The 23,437-nt window shown below is 43.3% G+C and overlaps 1 protein-coding gene across 2 annotated transcripts; it reads left to right on the forward strand.

Annotated features, from left to right (window-relative positions):
• The first annotated feature begins 1,224 nt into the window (after positions 1–1,224).
• Positions 1,225–23,319, forward strand: LOC139554770 (neuronal acetylcholine receptor subunit alpha-7-like). 2 transcript variants are annotated; one of them, XM_071367897.1, is made up of 10 exons: positions 1,225–1,573; positions 4,885–5,024; positions 5,246–5,290; positions 5,439–5,548; positions 5,658–5,737; positions 10,303–10,470; positions 10,611–10,805; positions 12,557–12,643; positions 13,649–13,758; positions 18,739–23,319. In XM_071367897.1, the coding sequence occupies exons 1-10, from the start codon at positions 1,522–1,524 to the stop codon at positions 19,438–19,440; spliced, it is 1,689 nt and encodes a 562-aa protein (XP_071223998.1). In that variant the 5' UTR covers positions 1,225–1,521; the 3' UTR covers positions 19,441–23,319. The 2 variants fall into 2 exon arrangements, with proteins under 2 accessions (XP_071223998.1, XP_071223999.1); XM_071367898.1 differs by lacking the exon at positions 1,225–1,573 and adding an exon at positions 1,585–4,523.
• The last annotated feature ends 118 nt before the right edge of the window (positions 23,320–23,437 follow it).

Raw genomic sequence — 23,437 nt, forward strand, 5'->3', positions numbered from 1 at the left:
TCTAACATTATCTATTACAGGTAACTGACAAAATAAAGGAAATACTTAAGTAAATTCAGGATTTAAAGTACATTGAATGAAGGTGCTTCCACACAGGTGTGGTTCCCGAGTGAATTAAGCAATTTCAATTAAAACATCCCCATCATGCTTAGGGTCATGTATAAAAATGCGGGTCTCAAAGGAGCATAGGGGGTTTAAAGGGTGTGTGTGTGTGTGTGTGTGTCTCAGCCACCAGATCTCAACCCAATTGAACACTTATGGGAGATTCTGAAGGGGCGCCCTAGACCGCCCCACCGCCATCAACAAAACCCGTGGAAGAATGGAGTTGCATCCCTCCAATAGAGTTCTAGACACTTGTAGAATCTATGCCAAGGCGCATTGAAGCTGTTCTGGCGGCTCGTCGTGGCCCAACGGCCTATTAAGAAACTTTATGTTGGTGTTTCCTTTATTTTGGCAGTTACCTGTATATCCTTGTTGTTTCATGCTTGGTGCAGTTTTCTTTACTTCACCGATACCGATGCTTTCTCCCCCCATTCCACAGGCCATTCTTCATTGTGTGCACCCATGAGTCATGAGTGAATCTGTGCCTCTAGGGCACACGGGATGTCTGACAACCCCCCATGGGCCGTGGATAGCAAAGGGCAGCAGAAGTAATAGTGTAATCTATTATACGGTCTCTCTCTTTCTCTCCCTGTCTCAGTTTCTCTCCTCTCCCCTTCCCTGCATCAGCACTTCATGAGAACGAATGAGGAGTGGAGTTTAACTATGCACATTCCTGGGCCCCCATGCAGAGCCCAGCACTTTCTCAATTAGACGAGAGACCATCTGTCCTGCTGATTCAAACCCCCCCCCCCCAACGGAGCTACTTCCCCACCACCCACATCCCAGCCAAAACCACCTCACCTATCTATCACCTCGCTCGCTCGCTCACTCACACACAGACTAGTTCTCCCCTCCATCAACTCTCTGCTCCAGTAGACTGTGTATATCACTGTGCGGCACAGACAAATCCGGAGATTGGACCCAAGAGGCATATTTTTATGCACGCACGCACACACACACACTTTGTCAATTAAGATGTTTACACAAATCAATCAGGTGGGGCTATTTTTCTTAAAAAGGTCCCCATCCCTTTTTGTCCTCTCATGCTCTCCTCCTTGGCTCCACCTCCCAGGGAAGCAGAGGGACACGATTAGGGAGGGGGATAAGGAGAGAGAGAGCGCAAAAGAGAGTGGGGGAGAGCTGACTTGTGTCTAGAATCAATCAGTTGTTTTTTTTCTTCCACTCACTCACTGCATTTTTCCAGACGGCATGTGCGAGCTTAGGCTCTGGACCTCATTTCCTACCCCCTATCTCTCTGTCCTGCTCTTTCTGACTAACTCATTCATTCCTTCTCATGCTTTGTGGATGTGAATCAGGGGAATTCCTGCCTCTGAATCCAATCTTCCTGTCCGTGCTGCCTCTCCTCTTATCCCTATATCCAGGACCCTCCAAAGCCGGTCTGTCTCAGCTCCATTAGAAATGTGGTGCTCTGTGGCACTGGTTGTCTGTGGATTCTCTGCTTTGGTCCAGGGTAGGTCTGCCTCTCTATTTACTCTCTCTGACTACATTGCAAGATTAGAGTTACAAAGCCAGAGGGAAAGACTAGGAAAGGATCACTGGAAAGGAGGAGAGGAGGATTGAGAAGTGTCTGTGTATTTTTGTGTTCTCTCAGTGTTTGTGCTCTTGTTTTATGTTGGTCTGTGTGTATATGCCTACCTGTGTGCCTAGTGAATACAGAAGTCTACAGTTATTCAGAACCTGATGTGATGTGGTCCTCAACGTAAAATACATGTTGTCTGTTGCAGGGACGGACAGAAAAAGAAAGAGAGAGAGTTGGTATATAAAGCGAGAGAGATGGGGAGACTTGCTTTATTAGAGAAAACGCTGCAATCATAAATGTCACAACCTCCCTCACTCTTTCACCCTCTATTTCTCCAAAATCTCTGGGGACAGAGTGCAGTATCAATGGGATTGAACCAGCAGGGAACAGACAATTATCAATGGTGGCACGTCAATTGAACACCATTATAGATCTGGTTCGATCTTGCTTCCTTGTTATGTATGGACATGTTGCTGCAACAAAGAGAGCAGAGTAGCTGTAAGCAGCAGGATAGATAGCTTGCTAAGGGAGAGGAGAGTTATTACTACATATCAGAGGCTGCCTGCCCTGCAACTATGTAAAGAGCTACTGAACTTTCCTCAACGCAAAATCGTGAATCATTTCCTGACTGTAACCTTTTGTAGAGATTCTTGTTACTTTCCCGGTGAAAAATGGTTAAAGTCCTCTTGACACGCAGTGGTAAAGGATAATAAAACAGCTAGAAGTACACAGACCACTGACAGAGTGCTTAATATCTGTTTGTACACCAAATGGATCTGAAATGACACGTAACAACTAAACACATATAGGGCAAAATAGTAGGACTAAAGTTATGGGCTAGGTGGTTAAAAGACAAAAGCAAATACACTAGACAAGACAATACCCGAATGGCGCAGCGGTCTAAGGCACTGCATCTCAGTGCTATTAGGTGTCACTACAGACCCGGGTTCGATTCCAGGCTGTATCACTAGCCGTCATTGGGAGTTCCATAGGGCGGCGCACAATTGGCCCAGCGTTGTCTGGGTTAGGGTTTGGCCGGGGTAGGCCGTCATTGTAAATAAAAATGTGTTCTTAACTGACTCGCCTAGTTAAATAAAATAAAAAAGTAATATATAAAAGATGCTGACAAGAATATGCTAAGTCACATCTAAAATATTTCAAATCCACTGACTTTATAGCTGACACACTGGATTGTCAAACGTTTGCCTGCCGACAGTACTTACTTTAGCACCTCTGAACAGTGTCGACAGTCAATCTCATATGTGTTCACACAGCATAGACCTTGACGTCGTCAGCCACTCAGCCTCGTTAAAATACTCCAAACCAGAAGGTGCTGCTTAGTTTATGGTCTAGATTTCAATGTTAGCTAGCTAGCTGCACTAATGTTACTATTTTGTAGAAAGCCCTTGTTGATACTAGCCATATGGTCACAGCTAGGTAACTACCTAGCAAGATGGCGAAGAAACTATTTAATTCACTCTCCATAATCCCATACTGCCAGTGCTAACCCATAGCCAAATGTTTAACTAGCTAGCTAAGGACACTGCTCTAACTCGGAAGCCAACACAGGCAGCTGTTTCATGGAAACTAATCCATTGGGATTTAATTATAATGTCAATACTAGCTAGAGTTGGAGATTGGAGAACACATCGGGAGGGATCTTAGACCATTCCTCCATACAGAATATTTCCAGATCCTTGATATCCTTCATTTGCATTTATGGACTGCCACCTTCAATTCAAACCACAGGTTTGTTCGGAGACTGTTGATTTTGTGGCCAATTAATACTTTTTTTTGTGGGTTTTGATGTCTGTTTAGTGTCAGTGTCTTGCTGGCAGAAGCAACCAGGACCTGGCAGAAGCAACCAGGGTTTTGACAAAAATATCCTGGTAATGTGTAAAGTTCACGATGCTGTTGACCTTAACAATGGCCCCAGGACCAGTGGATGCAAAATAGCCGCATAACATTAAAGGTCCATCCAATTTGACAGTAGGTATAGGGTTAGTTTCTGCATATTAACCTTTCTTTGGACACAAAAGAACTGGTGCTGTGGTCAGATGACATGAAAATAGAGCTCTTTGGAAAGATTCTGAATGGAGGAATGGTCTAAGATCTCTCTAAGATGTGTTCTCCAATCGAATGAAACATTTTAGAAAAAGGCTCATTGCCGATATCCTCGCAAGTTGAGCTATTGAAAGGTATTGAAAACAGGGGTGCTAATAACTATGACCCCTATCTTTTTGAGAATTGTTTTTATTACTTGTTAAACAAAATGTCCCAATTTTTGGGAGAATACAATATATCTCAGTATTTGTATTATGTATTTTATACATTCTTTTTTCCCCATTTTTTTTTCAAGGGTGCCAATAATTTGACCTGACTCTTATCTAAATGAGTCTCCACAACACTATTATGAAGCAGATCCTTTGAACATCATGCCTTATTTAATGATTCACCCACGCTTACTTAAATTTGTAGTGCTTCACGGGTTTTACACTTACGAAACTGCTTGATTATTCATTAGTTAAGCATTGATAAGGTGTGCCTACAACTTTCGCTGAGGTTCCTCTCATCCTCCACTAATTTCCCCGATTCCTCCTCCGCTATTCTTCTTCATCTTTACTTAACCCACATACTTTCCTCTCCTGTCCATGCCCCCTCTTTTGTATATCACCTCGCTTCTGAAATCTTCTACTCTCCTTCTCCCTCTTTCCTTCCATCTCTCTCTGCTCCATTCTTCTCTGTCCATTTTCCTTTCTCCTCCCGCGGGGCAAAAACTGGTTGCGTCAACGTTGTTTTCACATAACTTCAACAAAAACATTTAATGTGATGAAGGTGAATAAATGTGGAGAACTGATTGGATTTGCAGAAAGTCATCAACGTAAGGGGATTTCGCATTTTGTTCACCCAACTTTTAACCTAAATTCAATCAATGACATGGTGACATTTTTTGTTGATTTCCCGTTGCAGTCACGTTAGTTGATAACTCAACCAAATGTAAATCAAAACTAGACGTTGAAATTACGTCTGTGCCCAGTGGGCGGTCCTCTTCACGACCCTTTTTTTTCTCTTCTATATCGCCTTTTCTGAAATCTTTTCTTAAATCTTCTCTCTGCTCCCTTCTTCTCCATACATTTTCCCCTTTCCATGGCCCCTCTTGTCTTCATCACCTCTATTCTGAAATCTCCTACTCTCCTTTTCTCTCTTTCTTTCCATCTCCCTCTCCTCCCTTCCTCTCTCAGTGTCGGTTCAGGGCCCTCACCAGAGGACCTTGTTGAAGAACCTTCTGAAGGACTACAATCGAATGGAGAGGCCGGTGGGCAATGATTCACACTCCCTCACAGTCTTCTTCACTATCAGTCTGATGCAGATCATGGATGTGGTAGGGACCAATGTTCATATTACATTTATGTTATTTTATCCGTCTGCTTGTCAGTACGTCGACCTGTCTGTTGGTGTCTTCGTCTATACCTGTGCAAACTCTGCTCTGTTAAAGTAAATATTCCACTGCAACTTCAAAAATGACACAGAATTCTTTGAGGCATGTCTCTCAATATAGCTCCTTGGAATAAGAATTGACTCAAAATGATTTACATATTATAGGATGAGAAGAATCAGGTCCTCACCACTAACATCTGGCTTCGGATGGTAAGCACAGCACAGCTTCAAGTGAACAGCTGTCGGAGTGAGAGTGAATGTATTGTATCCTTCTCAGTGGACCTTCTTAGTTATATATTCAGTTGTAGTTGAATTCAATTGCCATGTCCAATATATCCAGTCTGAGTCTGTCTTCCAGAGCTGGTTTGATCATTATCTTCAGTGGAACCAGACTGAATACCCTGGAGTGAAAAACCTTCGGTTCACAACTGACCAGGTGTGGACGCCAGACGTCCTCCTCTACAACAGGTATACCTATGGTCCTATTCATATCGTCATGCAACACATGCATGTGTTTTATGGTTTTAAAACACTACTGTCCAGAGTTTGATCCACCCTTTCCTTTCTCTATCCTCAGTGCAGACGATGACTTTGACTCCTCCTTCAAGACCAACGTGTTGGTCAACTCCAGTGGCTTCGCGGAGTATCTCCCTCCAGGTGAGTCCCTTTCTATCTTTCCTACTCTGTTGATGTTACATACAGTATCAGTCAAAAGTTTGGACACACCTACTCATTCAAGGGATTTTCTTTATTTTGACTATTTTCTACATTGTAGTATAATAGTGAAGACATCAACACTATGAAATAACACATATGGAATCATGTGGTAGCCAAAAAAGTATTAAACAAATCAATATATTTGACATTCTTCAAAGTAGCCACCCTTTGCCTTGATGACAGCTTTGTACACTCTTGGCATTCTCTCAACCAGCTTCATGAGTAATGCTTTTCCAACATTCTTGAAGGAGTTCCCACATATGCTGAGCACTTGTTGGCTGCTTTTCTTCACTCTGCGGTCCAACTCATCCCAAACTATCTCAAATGGGTTGAGGTCGGGTGATTGTGGAGGCCAGGTCATCTGATGCAGCACCATCACTCTCCTTCTTTGTCAAATAGCCCTTACACAGCCTGGAGGTGTGTTGGGTCATTGTCCTGTTGAAAAACAAACTATAGTACCACTAAGTGCAAACCAGATGGGATGGCGTATCACTGCAGAATGCTGTGGTAGCCATGCTGGTTAAGTGTGCCTGGAATTCTAAATAAATCACCAACAGTGTCACCAGCAAAGCAGCCCCACACCATCACACCTCCTCCTCAATGCTTCACAATGGGAACCACACATGTGGAGATCATCCGTTCACCTACTCTACTCTCTGGTTTCTTTGCAGCAATTCGACCATGAAGGCCTGATTCACGCAGTCTCCTCTGAACAGTTGATGTTGATATGTGTCTGTTACTTGAATTCTGTGAAGCATTTATTTTGGCTGCAATCTGAGGTGCAGGTAACTCTAATGAACTTTTCCTCTGCAGCAGAGGTAGCTCTGGGTCTTTCCTGTGGCGGTCCTCATGAGAGCCAGTTTCATCATAGCGCTGGATGGTTTTTGCGACTGAACTTGAAGAAACTTTCAAAGTTCTTGACATTTTCCTGATTGACTGACCTTCATGTCTTAAAGTAATGATGGACTGTCGTTTCTCTTTGCTTATTTGAGCTGTTCTTTCCATAATATGGACTTGGTATTTTACCAAATAGGGCTATCTTCTGTATACCACCCCTACCTTGTCACAACACAACTGATTGTCTCAAACGCATTAAGGAAAGAAATTCCACAAATTAACTTAAAGACACACCTGTTAATTGAAATACATTCCAGGTGACGACCTCATGAAGCTGGTTGAGAGAATGCCAAGAGTGTGCAAAGCTGTCATCAAGTGTTTAACACTTCTTTGGTTACTACATGATTCCATATATGTTATTTCATAGTTGTGATGTCTTCACTATTATTCTACACTGTAGAAAATAGCAAAAATAAAGTAGGTGTGTCCAAACTTTTGGCTGGTACTGTATATATATATATATTTTTTTTTATTAAAAACTTTGGTAGTGGCCTTTTCTGTATCAGTGGGTATGTGTGTCTCCCTATCTGTTTTGTATAATCCCTCGTGGACAGACGCACGTAACATAAATGGTTTCATAGTGTCTGTCAACAGACTGTGGGATCACACAACTAACAGAGAACTTTGTTCCGGTGCGCAGATTTTGTCACTGATAATTTGGAAAAATCCCGATTTCGCAGGTGTTTGCATCTTTTGAATTTCTGAAGGGGAGGGGACATTTGGCCCATAGACTTGTCCATAACTTGCAGACGGAGAGGAGTGGAGCTACCGATCTGCTTCTGCTGTTCGTTCTAATATCTTTTCTAACACATCTGCACCAAGAACTTAATTTAGCATCTGACGCAATTACGCAAGATTTTAGTTCTGGGTTTCCGATTATTCTTAATTATGACATCAATATTTGAAGCAGCATCCTCAGCTACTGTAGCAACAAATCCCAATGTGCAGTGTTTCTTCTATATGGGAGATATTTACCCCTCTCATATTTTAAGACCACATTGGTTGAATCCTCTCAGACCTCCCCCAACCCCACATTAAAGACTTCTGGGATCCAGTCCCTTGTGCCAGACTAAACCAAAATGGCCTTTTGAAGTCAAGTCAAGGAATGGGTGCAAAGAAATTCCATCATTTCTTATTCAGTGGATATGTTTATTTATAAGGTGTTGTATGTAAACACAGTTGGCTAATTAAATGTTGTCAGAAGGGGTGATATGGGGCTGTGTCCCAAATTGCACCCTACTCCCTATATAGTGCGCACATTTTAACCAGGTCCCATAGGGCGCTGGTCGAAGTAGCGCACTACGTAGGGAATAGGGTGCCATTTGGGATGAAATCATGATGATGATGTGCATGGAGAATTGGGACTGCGACACACACAGGAATGCTATAATGTACAGAATATCAAAGATCTGATCTGACCTCTCATCATAAAAGTAATTACTGGGGTCCATTTGGCCTCCATTTGGTCTGGAGATAAAAGACTATGGGCTCTGTATGCCAGGGAGGGTTTGGGAGCTTGACTCCTGGGTAAATAATTAAAAAGCAGCAACCCTCTGGAGCTCTCGTGGTTTTTAAAATGTTTAGAAATTGTTTTCATAGCTCAGATGAGATATATGATATAGAACTTTAGGTGGATGGTAACGTTTGGAAATAGTTTTCATATATAGCTCCGATATGATGCATGGTGTATTGGCAGGATGGTGTCTTAGGCTGGTTCCCAAATGGCACCCTATATAGGGAATACGGTGCCGTTTGGGACAAACACTAAGGGAACGAAAATAGATTTTGAATGCTGAGGTGATCCATCTTGTTTCCTGTGCAGAGGTTGTTTTTCAGGGAATTCTCCAGAGATTTAAGATATACTGTATTTTTTTAAGTAAAGAATCTTGAGATATTGGTTGCTGTTTTAGAGGACATTTTGGTCATTGATTGTTGCTTGTCGGATCAGCTTTTAGAATAACCTAATTATTAGCTTAGAGGATCTGTTACAGAGCTGCAGGAGAGCAGTGAATTACAAATGGAAGTAAATGTAGCTTTTAGCTAATCAGTTTAGTTTTAGGTTGAATGAATCTAGAGAAAACAATAAGTTATTACAGAGCCCTTACCACAGCACAAAGAGGTGAATTGTATATTGGACTGTTCATTGTTGACAATTTCACGGCTCAGAGACTATAAAGCAATGCCATTATGAGCGGGGAAAAAAACAACTATTGAATGAAACTACATTTGAAATCTTGCATTGGGAATTTGATATGTGAAGTGACTAAGTTTTATAATTCATGCTGGATTTATGGGAATTAATTTGGTTTGATTGTCAACTTCTAAACCATTAAAATAGCTTTTCAGACCCTTCTGTTTTTCTAAAGCTTAATTTGCATGTCTTGTGACTCATAATGAATATTTTTGTGTGCTGTTTGGAAGACTACTTTGGCATTTTGGTTGTGGGCACTACTGGAAAACTCTACAGGCTTGATTTGTTCATTTCAGTTTTTACTTTGCCACCGATCTCTCTGTGCATCGATTGTGTAGTACTTTGTGTGTCTGTGTGTGTGTGTGGTTCTGTATAATGAAAAAGTTGATCTGATTATAGTCTGGATAAGCTGTCTGCAGAGTCGAGATCAGTGTCACTTTCTATATGGCACTCTCTGGGTACGTCCCACCAATATATCTCCTTTCTCCTGAAGTGTAGACTCATTCACTACTTCCCATAAATCTAAAAGCATTGGATTGGTGGCGGCAGGGGCCAGGCTAGAGGGAATTTACACCAGTCATTTCCTTTAAAATCAGTGAAGGGAAGTGAACAAGTGCAATATGGTAAGAGGGAGAGATAATTGGGACGTAGTCATTCACTCTTGTACTGTTGTCATGTTTAACTGTGTCATGTTAAACTGTTGTCATGTTTAACTGTTGTCATGTTTAACTGTGGTTAAGCACTCCTCCAGAGTGCTTACAAATAGGTGCCAGAACAAGAAGATACAGTATGTGCAAAGTAACATTTTTGAACAACAAGTAAAATGGCTATAATTTGCTCTCACAATCTCCCACTGTATGGATGTCTACACAGTGTACGAAACATTAGGAACACCTTCCTAATATTGCCCTCAGAACAGTCTCAATTTGTTGGGGCATGTACTCTACAAGGTATCGAAAGCGTTCCGCAGGGACGCTTCCCACTGTTGGGTCAAGTTGGCTGGATGTCCTGTCCGGGTGGTGGACCATTCTTGATACACATGGGAAACTGTTGAGCGTGAAAAACCCATCAGCGTTGCAGTTCTTGACACACTCAAACCGGTACTACCATAACCCATTCAAAGGCACTTCAGTCTTTTGTCTTGCCTATTCACCCTCTGAATGACACGCATACACAATCCGTATCTCAATTGTCTCAAAGCTTAAAAATCCCTCTTTAACCTGTCTCCTCCCCTTCATCTACACTGATTGTAGTGGATTTAACAAGTGACATCAATAAGGGATCACAGCTTTCACATGGATTCACCTGGTCAGTCTATGTCATTGAAAGAGCTTCTTAATGTTTTGTACACTCAGTGTATATCTCCTACATGTCACTCTTTGCATCCCTTTTATCAATCTCTTTCCCTGTATGTCAGGGATTTTCATGAGCACATGTAACGTGGACGTACGTTGGTTCCCCTTCGACATCCAAAAGTGTGAGATGAAGTTTGGCTCGTGGACGTACGATGGCTGGCTGATGGACCTACAAATGAACGAGGCCGACATCTCCGGGTACATGTCCAACGGGGAATGGGACCTAGTGGGTGAGTGGGATTGGACTGCCCTCCTACATTTCTGTTATCAATTGCTCAATTTAAATTGTCAACTAAGCTAGAACTTTTATGAAAATTCCCACTTTATTCTGTCCCTTACTTTTTTCTCTTTTTTTCTCACCTCACTCAAGGAGTGCCAGGCACTCGTAGCGAGGTGTTCTATGACTGCTGTAAGGAGCCCTACCCCGATGTGACGTTCGTTGTGACCATCCGCCGGCGCACTCTCTACTACGCTCTAAACTTGCTCATCCCCTGTGTGCTGCTGTCCTCCATGACCCTGCTTATCTTCCTACTGCCTGCCGACTCTGGGGAGAAGATCTCTCTGGGTGAGCAGAGAGGATAGGGTAGATGATCCAAGAGTGATAGATATTTTTCGAAAAGAAACGGAGACGAGAGGATGGAGGACAGCAGCATAGAGAGGAGGAGAAGGGGAAAGGCATTAGAGAGTGAAGGGGAATAAGAAGAGGATGGGAGGGGAATAATGGTGATGGGGAAGAAAGGATGACAGGGGAGAGAGAGTAGATTGATTCTAGTAAAGGGTGAAAACTAAAGAGTGGAGGAAAACAAAGAAGACCTAGAAGAGTTTTGGGGATGTGTAAAACGTTTAACCTGATTTGAGGATGCATTACAGTGCATTGTATTACTGGAAAAGATGCATAATCCCTCACACAACACAGCCAATTAACCTATTGATGTAATTAAGCCCAGGAATCGATTAGGGAGAGAGAGCTTACATACACAGCCTTCCAGGAATTCAGCTTGACACCATGCTTGATGAACAGGTTTTAAGGAATTCGGTGCCAAGATACAGCCTGGCTGATACCCGGTTATGTTGTACAACACAAGCTATGTACCCAATACCCACCGTGGTGTGGAGAGGCAGTTTTCTTTTAAACTCTCATCGAATCTCAATGTTAAGGGTAGAAATGCACCCAGTTTTGCCTTGGCGCTGATTGATTATCACCCCCAAAAATATTCCCCCAGGGAAGTTGAGACCTCTTTCTGTTTAGATTTGAAAACTAACAGTTGTAAAGCAAGAGGGCAGCGCTCACAGGCTATTTGTATGTGTGGGTGTTTCAGCGAGACAGACGTAGAGGGGAACCAACCAGTGTAAAAGCACAGCCCCCTTCATTATTGAGGCACTATCTGCGGCCCAAATGGCACCTTATTCCCTTTATAGTCTACTACTTTTGACAAGGGCTCTGGTCAAAAGTAGTGCACTACATGGGGAATAGGGTGCCAACATCAAAGGAGCCTCTCCAGATGCTGAAGTCAGGAGGACTTAGAGTTTGGTATCAACCAGGCTTGCCAAGATAAGCATATGGCCTTAAATGAGAGCCACTGTCCATCTCTTCTGTGACATTCTTTAAAGTTAAATTCTACATTTCCTCTCGACCCTTGAAGTGACACTTGTTTAATCTATTGAGCGAACAGGGCCGACTCACTTGAAAGATGTTTGTTTTATCGGCTTGCTTCTGCACGGTACCAGTTATGCCAAGAAAGCACTTGGAAAATGTGGGGGAAAAAAAGAAAGTGGGACAGAGGTAATGGGAGGAGATGAAGATTAGATCTGGTGAATGAAGAGTGAGATGGGGAAGAGAGAGGGAGCATAGACAGCCGGGGTAGATGGATTGCTAATATAGGGTAAGCATATGTGTGGGTTAGAAGTAAGGCTCTACTAAGGGCAATTGAAGAAGAGGAATGGTCCAAAAGTAATTCACTTTGAGTATATTACTCTGTCACACTTTGCAATTTGCATCAGATCGAACCAAATCTACTCATATGAAGTTGAAATCAATTACGTTGGCTTGACTGGCAAAGAACATAAAATATTTGCTAAGCGAGATGCCTATAAGGTTTATCTTTACAAATGTGGATTTCTGGAGGCTCGCCCGGGATCAAACCTGATTGAGGCACAGATGTTAATAAATGTGTGATAAGTGTGAAGAGTGGTGTGTGTTATAGTTGTACTGAGTAGCACACACATTTTATTACCCCATGTCAGTTAAAATGGAGATTGTGCTCAGCAGCCACTCACGGTTTTATACATTTTCAATATCTTCCTCTCTCTGTTCAGGTATCACTGTGCTGCTCTCGCTCACGGTCTTCATGTTACTGGTGGCAGAGATCATGCCAGCCACTTCAGATTCCATCCCTCTCATAGGTGTGTTCTCATACAGTTTGTTGTTTTGACTCTGTACTCCAGCACTTTGGATTTGAAATGATACAATGACTATGAGGTTAAAGTGCAGACTGTCAGCTTTAATTTGAGTGTATTTTTTATCTATTTCGAAATTACAGCACTTTTTGTGCATAGTCCGCCCATTTTAAGTGGACCAATACACTTATATATGTATTAAAGAAGAAAGAAATTTGTTGGATGCATTTGCTGTTTGTTTCAGATTATTTTTGTGCCTAATAGAAATTAATTCTAAATAATGTATTGTGTCATTTTGGAGTCACTTTTGTCAATAAGAATAGAATATGTTTCTAAATACTTCTACATTAATGTGAATGCTACCATGCTTACAGATAATCGTGAATGAATCATGAATAATGATGAGTGAGAATGTTAGAGGCACAAATATCTTATCCCCAAGACATGCTAACCTCTCACCCTTACAATAACATGGGAGGTTAACATTTTATGGGGGTATGATATTTGTGCGTCTGTAACGTTCTCACATCATTATTCACGATTCATTCAGGATTATCCGTAATCATGGTAGCATCCACATTAATGTCGAAGTAAATCCAAAGTGCTGGAGTATATAGCCAAAACAACATGTAACTCTCATAATACTTTTGGAGCTCACTGTATGTGTGTTAGTTAGAGTGTAGTGTGTGTGTGTGTGTTTGAAATAATTGTCCCAAATGTTGGTTAGGCACTGGTGATCTAACCATCTGTTTGTCCTTAATTGTAATTGACTAAATAAATCGTAAAGATTCAATGCTGGAAATGATGTACGGTGAGCTCACTGCACGGTGAGCTCACTGCAGCCAGACAGATGAGTTGCACCCCTTTGACTACTAAAACACAAATCCAGCCCATTAAAGCCCAAGAAAAATGTCATGATCAGCAAGAAAACCACTGTTAGCATTATTGTTATTACAAATGGCTTCCTCTCTTTACTCTAATTGTTTTCTCTCTTTCCTGCCCCCCTTTCAGGACAGTACTTTGCCAGTACTATGATCATTGTTGGGATGTCAGTCATAGCTACAACGGTGGTGCTGCAGTATCATCACCACGACCCAAACGGAGGCCAGATGCCTAAATGGGTAAGGCCAGACCTCATGCTGTCTAAAGACAGTTACATTTGACATTTTAGTCATTAAGCAGACGCAGAACAACTTACGGAGCAATTAGGGTTAAGTTCCTTACTCAAGGGCACAAACAGATTTTCCACTTAGGAGGCTCGGGATTCAAACCAGCGACTTTTCAGTTACTGGCCCAATGCTTTTAACCGCTAGCCTACCTGCCACCAGTCATTACTAACTGTGAGCATTTCCCATAGAAAAAAACACGCGCTCTTAGCGCCATGCGCTCACCCATCAAACCTTCCATGGCTGATCTCCTGGTATACCACAATGAAACAGTTTTTACCCTATTATGGCTAATGCTATCAAGATAACTCTTGGTTTGCCATACTCCTTTGGTATAGCCATTTCCTTGTTGTTGCAACTGGCCAAACACTTGTGGGTCGTTATTGAATTGTAGTGGCATTTGGGCATGGAATTTTGATGTAATTTAAAATGTATTTGGGTCCATCTTCCACTTCTAAATCAACTAATATGGTAGCTTAATTAATTTAAATCCTTTGTACCATTATGATAACATTGCACCACCAGTAGGAGTAGTGACGGTAATACCAAAGACAAATTTGAGGTAATTGAGAATTTTCTTAAATCGAAGCAAAATATGCTCAAATCTAAGGTCATTAACCCTTTAAAAATGATTTACTAAAGTGATATGATTAATCATTTTGGTGGGGCTTTACCTAGCAAAGACTTGTAGATGACCTGGAGACAGTGGGTTTGGCGACGAATATGTAGTGAGGGCCAGCCAACGAGAGCATACAGGTCGTAGTGGTGGGTAGTATATGGGGCTTTGGTGACAAAACGGATGGCACTGTGATAGACTGCATCCAGTGGGCTGAGTAGAGTGTTGGAGGCTATTTTGTAAATGACATCGCCGAAGTCAAGGATCGATAGGATAGTCAGTTTTACGAGGGTATGTTTGGCAGCATGAGTAAAGGAGGGTTTGTTTGCAAAATAGTAAGCCGATTCTAGATTTAATTTTGCATTGGAGATGCTTAATGTGAGTCTGGAAGGATAGTTTACAGTCTAACCAGACACCTAGGTATTTGTAGTTGTCCACATATTCTAAGTCAGAACTGTCCAGAGTAGTGATGCTAGTCGTGCGGGAGGGTGTGGGCAACAATCAGTTGAAGAGCATGCATTTAGTTTTACTAGCATTGAAAAGCAGTTGGAGGCCATGGAAGGAGTGTTGTATGGCATTGAAGCTTGTTTGGAGGTTTGTTAACGCGGTGTCCAAAGAAGGGCCAGATGTATACAGAATCTTGTCATCTGCGTAGAGGTGGATCAGAGAAACACCAGCAGCAAGAGCGACATCATTGATGTATACAGAGAAAAGAGTCGGCCCGAGAATTGAACCCCGTGGCACCCCCATAGAGACTGCCAGAGGTCCGGACAACAGGCCCTCCGATTTGACACACTGAACTCTATCTGAGAAGTAGTTGGTGAACCAGGCGAGGCAATCATTTGAGAAACCAAGGCTATTGAGTCTGCCGATAAGAATGCGGGGATTGACAGAGTCGAAAGCCTTGGCCAGGTCGATAAAGACGGCTGCACAGTACTGTTTTTTATCGATGGCGGTTATGATATCATTTAGGACCTTGAGCGTGGCTGAGGTGCACCCATGACCAGCTCGGAAAGCAGATTGCATAGTGGAGAAGGTACGGTGGGATTCGAAATGGTCGGTGATCTGTTTAACTTGGCTATCGAAGATTTTAGAATGGCAGGGCAGGATGGATATAGGTCTATAACAGTTTGGGTCTAGAGTGTCTCCCCCTTTGAAGAGAGGGATGACCGCGGCAGCTTTCCAATCTTTGGGGATCTCAGACGATACGAAAGAGAGATTGAACAGGCTAGTAATAGGGGTTGCAACAATTTCGGCAGATAATTTTAGAAAGAGAGGGTCCAGATTGTCTAGCCCAGCTGATTTGTAGGAATCCAGATTTTGCAGCTCTTTCAGAACATCAGCTGTCTGGATTTGGGTGAAGGAGAAGGGGGGGGGGCTTGGGCAAGTTGCAGAGGTTGCTGAGCTGTTGGCCGGGGTAGGGGTAGCCAGGTGGAAAGCATGGCCAGCCGTAGAAAAATGTTGATTGAAATTATCGATTAACGTCGATTTATCGGTGGTGACAGTGTTTCCTAGCCTCAGTGCAGTGGGCAGCTGGAAGGAGGTGCTCTTATTCTCCATGTACTTTTGGAATTAGTGCTACAGGATGTAAATTTCTGTTTGAAAAAGCTAGCCTTAGCTTTCCTAACTGACTGAGTTTGATTGTTCCTGACTTCCCTGAAAAGTTGCATATCGTGGGGGCTATTCGATGCTAATGCAGAACGCCACAGGATGTTTTTGTGCTGGTCAAGGGCAGTCAAGTCTGGGGTGAAGCAAGGGCCATATCTGTTCTTAGTTCTATTTTTTTGAACGGGGCATGCTTATTTAAGATGGCGAGGAAAACACTTTTAAAAGAGCAACCCGGCATCCTCTACTGACGGGATTAGGTCAATATCCTTCCAGGATACCCGGGCCAGGTCGATTAGAAAGAACTGCTCGCTGAAGTGTTTTAGGGAGCGTTTGACAGTGATGAGGGGTGGTCGTTTGACCACGGACCCATCATGCATGCAGGCAATGAGGCAGTGATCGCTGAGATCCTGGTTGATGACAGCATAGGTGTATTTAGAGGGAAAGTTGGTCAGGATGATATCTAAGAGAGTGCCCATGGTTACGGATTTAGGGTTGTACCTGGTAGGTTCCTTAATAATTTGTGTGAGATTGAGGGCATCTAGCTTAGATTGTAGGACGGCTGGGGTGTTAAGCATATCCCAGTTTAGGTCACCTAACAGCACGAACTCTGAAGATAGATGGAGGGCAATCAATTCACATATGGTATCCAGGGCACAGCTGGGGGCTGAAGGGGGTCTATAACAAGCGGCAACGGTGAGAGACTTGTTTCTGGAAAGGTGGATTTTTAAAAGTAGAAGCTTGAATTGTTTGGGCACAGACCTGGATAGTATGACAGAACTCTGCAGGCTCTCTCTGCAGTAGATTGCAACTCCGCCCCCTTTGGCAGTTCTATCTTGTCGGAAGATGTTATAGTTAGGGATGGAAATTTCAGGATTTTTGGTGGTCTTCCTAAGCCATGATTCAGACACGGCTAGGATATCACGGTTGGCGGATAAATGGACAGTTAATTGGATAATCACAGCTGAGTGAAATAGCACAGAATTGCAAACATTGTTAATCTCCAATCAACATTAAATAACCCTAAACCGAGGAACTGTCTCTCTCGCCATCTCTCTAATAGGAGTACAATCTCCATAACTTCACCTACTCAGTGTATAAATTCCAGCGGCATAACCCTCTAATTCAATTAGGCACACCTATTTAGTAACGGGTCGGACCCCCCCCTTTGCATCCTGAACACCCTGAATTCTCCTGGTTATGGAAACATTGCTCAATAGGTATCATGGGACCTAATATGTGCCAGGAAAACATTCCATATACACCTGTATCGTTGACACCAGGCAGGATGGGGCCATGTTTTTTACGCCAAATCCTGACTCTGCCATCAGCATGATGCAACAGGAACCGGGATTCGTTGGACAAGGGGATGTTTTTCCATTCATCAATTTTCCAGTGTTGGTGATCGTGTGGCCACTGGAGCTAAAAACAAGCTTCTTGTTTTTAGCTGACAGGGGTGGAACGCGGTGTGGACGAGTTGTGCGTTCCGAGACGCCGTTCTGCACCCCACTGTTGTACTACGCCATTTTTTTGCCTGTTTGTGGCCCGCCTGTTCGCTAGCACGATTCTTGCCATTCTCCTTCGAACTCTCATCAACAAGCTGTTTTTGCCCACAGGACTGCCGCTGACTGGATGTTTTTTGCTTGTCGCACCATTCTCGGTAAACCTTAGAAACTGTTGTGAGTGAAAAGCCTAGGAGGCCGGTTGTTTCTGAGATACTGAAACCGAAGCGCATACCATGTGCTCAAAGTCACTTAGGTTACTAGTTTTGCCCATTCTAACGTTCAATCGAACAGTAACTGAATGCCTCGATGCCTGCTTTATATAGCAAGCCACGTGACAGTCTGTAGGAGCGCGCCACTGAGTGTATATAAATCAAGGAAGCAGCGGAATTGTCTGTGTTCTCAAAACTTGCATTCAGAATGCAGATCGGCATTTCATATTTTTTTCCTAGCCTCTCTCCACTTTAAATATATTATGCACATTGATAACTTGCTAGAAAACGTCTTCGCCAACTAATGTATAATAGTAGCAGCAGACAGTAGCAATTGGAGCAAAACATGCAAGAAGAAATTATCAAGCGATAAAAAGCAAGTGAACCGAGAGAATACATGTCAAAGTATTACTGTGAAGCTTTGTGATTGGTTCACCCAGGTGAGCGTTGTCCCAAAGCCGGGACTAGTTGAACGGCTGGCTCGGTTTTCACAGAGCCATAGGCAGAATTTAAGAAAATACCGCAGCAATGACTAGTTCTCGAGGAGGGTTTTAATGTACCACGTTTTTTACCCCATAGCCCTTTCAGATATAAAAAGAAAAGACGGTATGTAAGACTGGTTTTGGTTAAAAGGATAAAAGATATGTAAGGAGGAGACAGATGCCGGTGTCTAACTTTAATTCCGTGGTTAGAATTTAAATAAAGCTTTATATCCCCCAAAAGGTAATTGAAAAATTCCTGCCTTAGGCAATTTTCTCATTCTTGTGCTCATGAAAGTAGCGTTGAATACTAAAGGTCAAGTTGAATATACCAGCATCCGCACACACAATCCACTGTGTCAAGCTTTAACTGGCTGAAATGTTTCCCCCCAAGTGTATTACCAAGTGCACTACCCTTTGTAAGTGTAGGTGTATTCCTCACTAGATGCGTTTTCCTCCCTTCCTATGTATCTATATTATAACATCCTTCTCTGATTGATTCTCCCTTTTCTTCCTTTCAGGTTAATGTGGTCCTACTGCAGTGGGTAGCATGGTTCTTACGTATGAAGCGCCCAGGGGAGAGTGATGACCCAGAGCGACCACCCTGCACCCCCCACCTACGGCGCTGCTCTTCAAGCTCCCAGAGCGGTAGCATCCCTAACCCTCCAGACCCCACGCTCAACCCACTGCACCCCCAGAACCTGGCCCCTCTCCAGGCTGGCCGCCTGCACACGGGTCAACCCCACCTTCACGCCCAGTCCAGCGCCAACAACAACGGAAACCTGCTCTACATTGGCTTCCAGAACCTGGACGACCCCCCACTGCTCCCAGACCACATCCAGAGTTACAGCATCTCAGCCGGGCCTCCTCGAGTTGCAGGCAGCCCCCCTCCACCACCCCCCACCCCCAACGAGGACACTGTGGGCTGCCCTAGCACCATTTCCAGTGGCGGTACCTTTGGAATAGGGGTTGGAGGACAGTACTCGGGAGGGGGTATAGGTGACCCCCAGCTCCAGGCTATTCTGGAGGAGGTGCGTTACATGGCGGACCGCTTCCGTGAACAGGATGAGACAGAGAGCGTGGCCGACCAGTGGAAGTTTGCGGCAGCTGTCATTGACCGGCTCTGCCTGGTGGCCTTCAGTATGTTCAACATCATCTGCACCATCGCCATCCTCATGTCCGCTCCCAACTTTGTCGAGGCTGCCTCCAAGGACTTCTTCTGAGGAAGAAGAGGATGGGGCAGAGGAGAAGAGAAAGAATGAGGGAGAAGAGATGTAGGGGAGAAAGAGCAGGAAGTGGAATGATTTTGGGCTTAGTCCAAGAGGGCTATTGTCAGGGACCCTCCTGTCAAGATGAGGGGGGTTCTTTGGAGATGCCTATAGAACATCTCAAGATGTTCTCTTGAAGTCTATCAATGACCTCTGATGAAATGGAACAGGATGGGGTGCGATGAGTTTATGGGCGAAGAATCCAAAAAGGCATGGTTCAACGACTGTACAGGGTGAAGTAAATTGTACTGAATTATGAGGCTTTTTCAAAGACCTTTAAGAAGTGAAGGTGAACAGGAAGGGCAATAAGAAAAGTGGAGCATGGGATAATTCAACCTGAGATTGGGAAGATTGCAGTACTTACAGAAAGAGAGAGAGGGAAATAGACAGATGGATAGGGTTGTTTTATTTGATGTCAAATCCCAGAAAAGAAAAAAAGGTAAAGAAAGACTGCATCATTTACTGAAACAGGGGACCAGGAGGGAGGGGGAGAGACCGACTTTTACAAGGAATGAGTGTGTGAACAGACAGAGGTTTTCCCTGGAGACAGTGAAGGCGGGAGGGTCAAACAAACTGAACTTGGCCTTGTCTCTGAGATAGACAGAGGAACCAAGCGGATTAGAGGAATGAAAATAATCTCTAATCTTTCATTCTGTCATTTGTTTCATGGGCATCAAATTGAAAGGCCTTAAATATAAAAACATGCAGCCGATTTCCGATCAGTTGAGGCACTAAATGAATTCCCATTTAACAGCCCCATTTCCTTCCCCAGGCCTTATCTTATCAGTGGGTTGCCAGTGTATACCAATCTCCACTTTTTGTCCTACGGTGTGTAGCACTACTTGTGATTGGGCAACTGCATTAGTGTGTAATCAGTGTAATTGCCAGTAATTGTGTTACAGTGGAGGGTCGATCCAATAATGACCCATCAAACAGTCACCTAATAGAATTTGGCAGGTCCTAATAGAGAAGGCTGATCTCATTGAGCTCCAGTGAAATCTTAATATACTGTATGTGAGGTCAGCAACTTTAAGAGGAACGTGAAGGAAAGTGATCCTCAAACCTCAAGATGAATACACAAATGACTTGGATGATTGGAATGACACTCATTTTTATATTGCACAATATGGTTGACAATTGATGGGAGTTTTATTTTTCGATATTTTCATATTTTCCAAATTCAACATATACTTACTAAAATATATTTCCTATCGTTATTTTAAAGACCTGAGACAGCTCCCTGGAAGATCTCACATCTCTCGCTCGCTCTATAAACTTGACGCATCTCCTCCCTTCAGTGGAAACCTCAAGCTGGGAGTAGGACCGACTCTCTGGCACACACATGTATAGAAACATTTCCCATCCCGAAATAAAGTATTATTTTTTTACCATCCTTGCCTTCCTCAACGGACACTGGTGCTGATATACGCAAGAGAAAAATGACAGGGGGGCAGAGAAAGTGCTGACATGCAGCGCGCGCCGGACAGGGTTTTAATTGATTACTCCTTCAGGAAGAGAGGAAGGAAGGAGGGGGTAGACAGGCCATGCTCGGTAATTCAATGGATTTATAAGAGAGGACCAGGGAAATAGCCGCTCGACAAAGCATAACTCAGTCACACAATAACGCAAAATATGTAGTATATTAATAGTACATTTTGGTAAATGCACATTTTCAATGTCAAATGGGTTAGCATCTATTGACTGGGATGCTCATTATGTGTCTCTGACATTGTGTAAGTTTCAGGCATATGTGGTTCTCTCTCCAGTCCATACAGTATCTGTTTTTTTCTGTCAGTATAATCAACACTCTTGTTCTCTTTCACTCACTCTATTCATCTCTTTCCCCCTCCCATACATCTCTATTTTTCTTTCTTTATCTCTCCCTCTGTGTGTGTAGTCAGTGTTTGAGTTTTAGCATGTTACTCAGTGTCAGACGGATGGAGAGGCTATATTTATCGAGGCAGTTCTCCTACTGCAGGTTGTCTGACTGGGTAATTCTCCCTTTCTATCCTCTTTCCGAGGCACTGGGGTCGGCAAATGTGCAGCGTTGGCACTCTGAGCTCTCAGATTTACTGGGTTCACTCAGATGGAAAAAGAAGAGAGTAGATGAGGGGAGAATGTGTGTGTGTGTGCTGTTTGTGTGTAGAGGAATGTGTGCTTGCATGTGTAAGCTTCGAATCAAATTGTTTTTTCTGTCTCTCAGTTAATGAGCAGTTGGAGCCAAGGCCCTCTCCGCGGCGAGAGATTTTTCTCAAGGCGGCCAATAGAAGTGTACACGCCTGGAAAGATTGTTTTGAGTATGTGTGAATGGGCGCTGCAATTTCACATTAAAAAGGCACATTACTGCAGTGCACGGGCGGAATGAAAACCTACAGCTTGAATAGAGACCTAAAACACATGCCTGTGGCAGGCACACTTAGATAAACACCAGTCACACACAACTGTTAATACTGCACACACCATTTACATAGCACACAAACACATCCATTACACACACACACTGAATACACAGGGCTTGTAGGTCAACAACCTTATAAATTGCACCCTCTCAGCACCCCCCACCGTTTGCTCAGTTTCCCTAAGACAGTTCTGTATAATACGGCCATATTCTCAATGTTGTGCGGCTGATCAATGCCTTTTCATTACCGGCCGGACGGAAGCGCTGACGTGAGGTAGAGCGCGGCAGACCTGCTCAGGACCGTGATTAATGCTTGTACCCGCCCAGTCCCACCTGGGGATGCATCGTTAACCTTGATTAAATATGTGTCCCAAATTTCAGCCTACACCCTCTTTGGGCCCATATGGCTCTGGTCAAAAGTGGTGAACCATGTAAGGAAAAGGGTGCCATTTGGAATACAACCTAAGCCTGCCAAGCCACATTCACTCACCGAGCTGACTGTCATTCAGCTGTCCCAGACCTCTGAGGTCACAAGGTTAAGTGGCCAGCTGGTCGCGGGCGATTAGTGAGCCAACGAAGGGACTGTAGTCTGGCCGTAAGTCAAAATTGGGCAGTTTCCGAGGTGGACTGAAACATGGGTCAGTTGATTTTTATACTGTGTGTCTTTGTTGATTAAGTCCGGAACATTATTCTTTAGGTAGAAATGGACTTGCAGATGGAGAGAATCTCACCTGGAACAGCTAGGTTGGTCAGGGTTTCAAAGTGTACGTGGGTTGAATTCAATTGTAGCTCAGACTTCCTTGATCAATGTGAAATAAATAAAACAGAAATTAAGAGAATCAAATGAAAATTGTTCATGAACTAATGAAATGTTGAACTCCAACTGAAGACAAAAGTACCTGCTTTATCACCGATAACCTAACCAGGTAAAAACATAATTCCCTATATAGTGTACTACTTTTGACCAGGGCCCATTGGCCTAAAAAGTACTGCAAAATGGTTTGCCGTTTAGACAGGCAGCCCAATATTTTGCCCAATTATTGGCAAAAGACCAGAATTGGCCTGCCTGTGAGAATGCAGCTTTTGTAGTGAATAGAGTGCCATTTGGGACTCAGTCAGGGACTTCATTGGTGTCCATTACAACTGGGGTGCCAGGTTTGACATACAGCTGCAACCTCTCGATTAGAGCCGCACTGTGGGCTGTTGTAATCTCCTAAATAATGTCCCGAGCCCTATATGAATCTACCTGAACAAACCAAATTCCTCTACCATAATGAGAAATTCAAATAAGCCATTTGTTAAGGCTAAAGGGGAGCGATCAAGGATAAATTCCAGATAATTTATGTAACCTTTTATTTTGCTCAGGTAAGAGTCCATTTCACCTTTGCTTGTGCTAGCAGACTGACTGACAGCACAATAAAGACCTTTGCATGGAGTGCCCATTGGACATTTATTATTTGTCAGTGCTCTTTAACTATAAGTCTTTTTGCCTCTTCAGTCCAGGGTGCATTGCATGGTGCCGTTGCGAATGTCAGGCTCCACTCTGAGAGGCAC

Source organism: Salvelinus alpinus, chromosome 26, assembly GCF_045679555.1.
Source record: "Salvelinus alpinus chromosome 26, SLU_Salpinus.1, whole genome shotgun sequence".
Taxonomy (NCBI): Eukaryota; Metazoa; Chordata; class Actinopteri; order Salmoniformes; family Salmonidae; genus Salvelinus; species Salvelinus alpinus.

Bases quoted from the DNA above. Each gene is read 5' to 3' on its own strand.
- LOC139554770 (XM_071367897.1), top strand. From the start codon at position 1,522: ATGTGGTGCTCTGTGGCACTGGTTGTCTGTGGATTCTCTGCTTTGGTC. The intron at 5,291-5,438 runs GTAAGCACAGCA...TCTGTCTTCCAG, and splicing joins CTAACATCTGGCTTCGGATG to AGCTGGTTTGATCATTATCT. The intron at 5,738-10,302 runs GTGAGTCCCTTT...CCTGTATGTCAG, and splicing joins CGCGGAGTATCTCCCTCCAG to GGATTTTCATGAGCACATGT.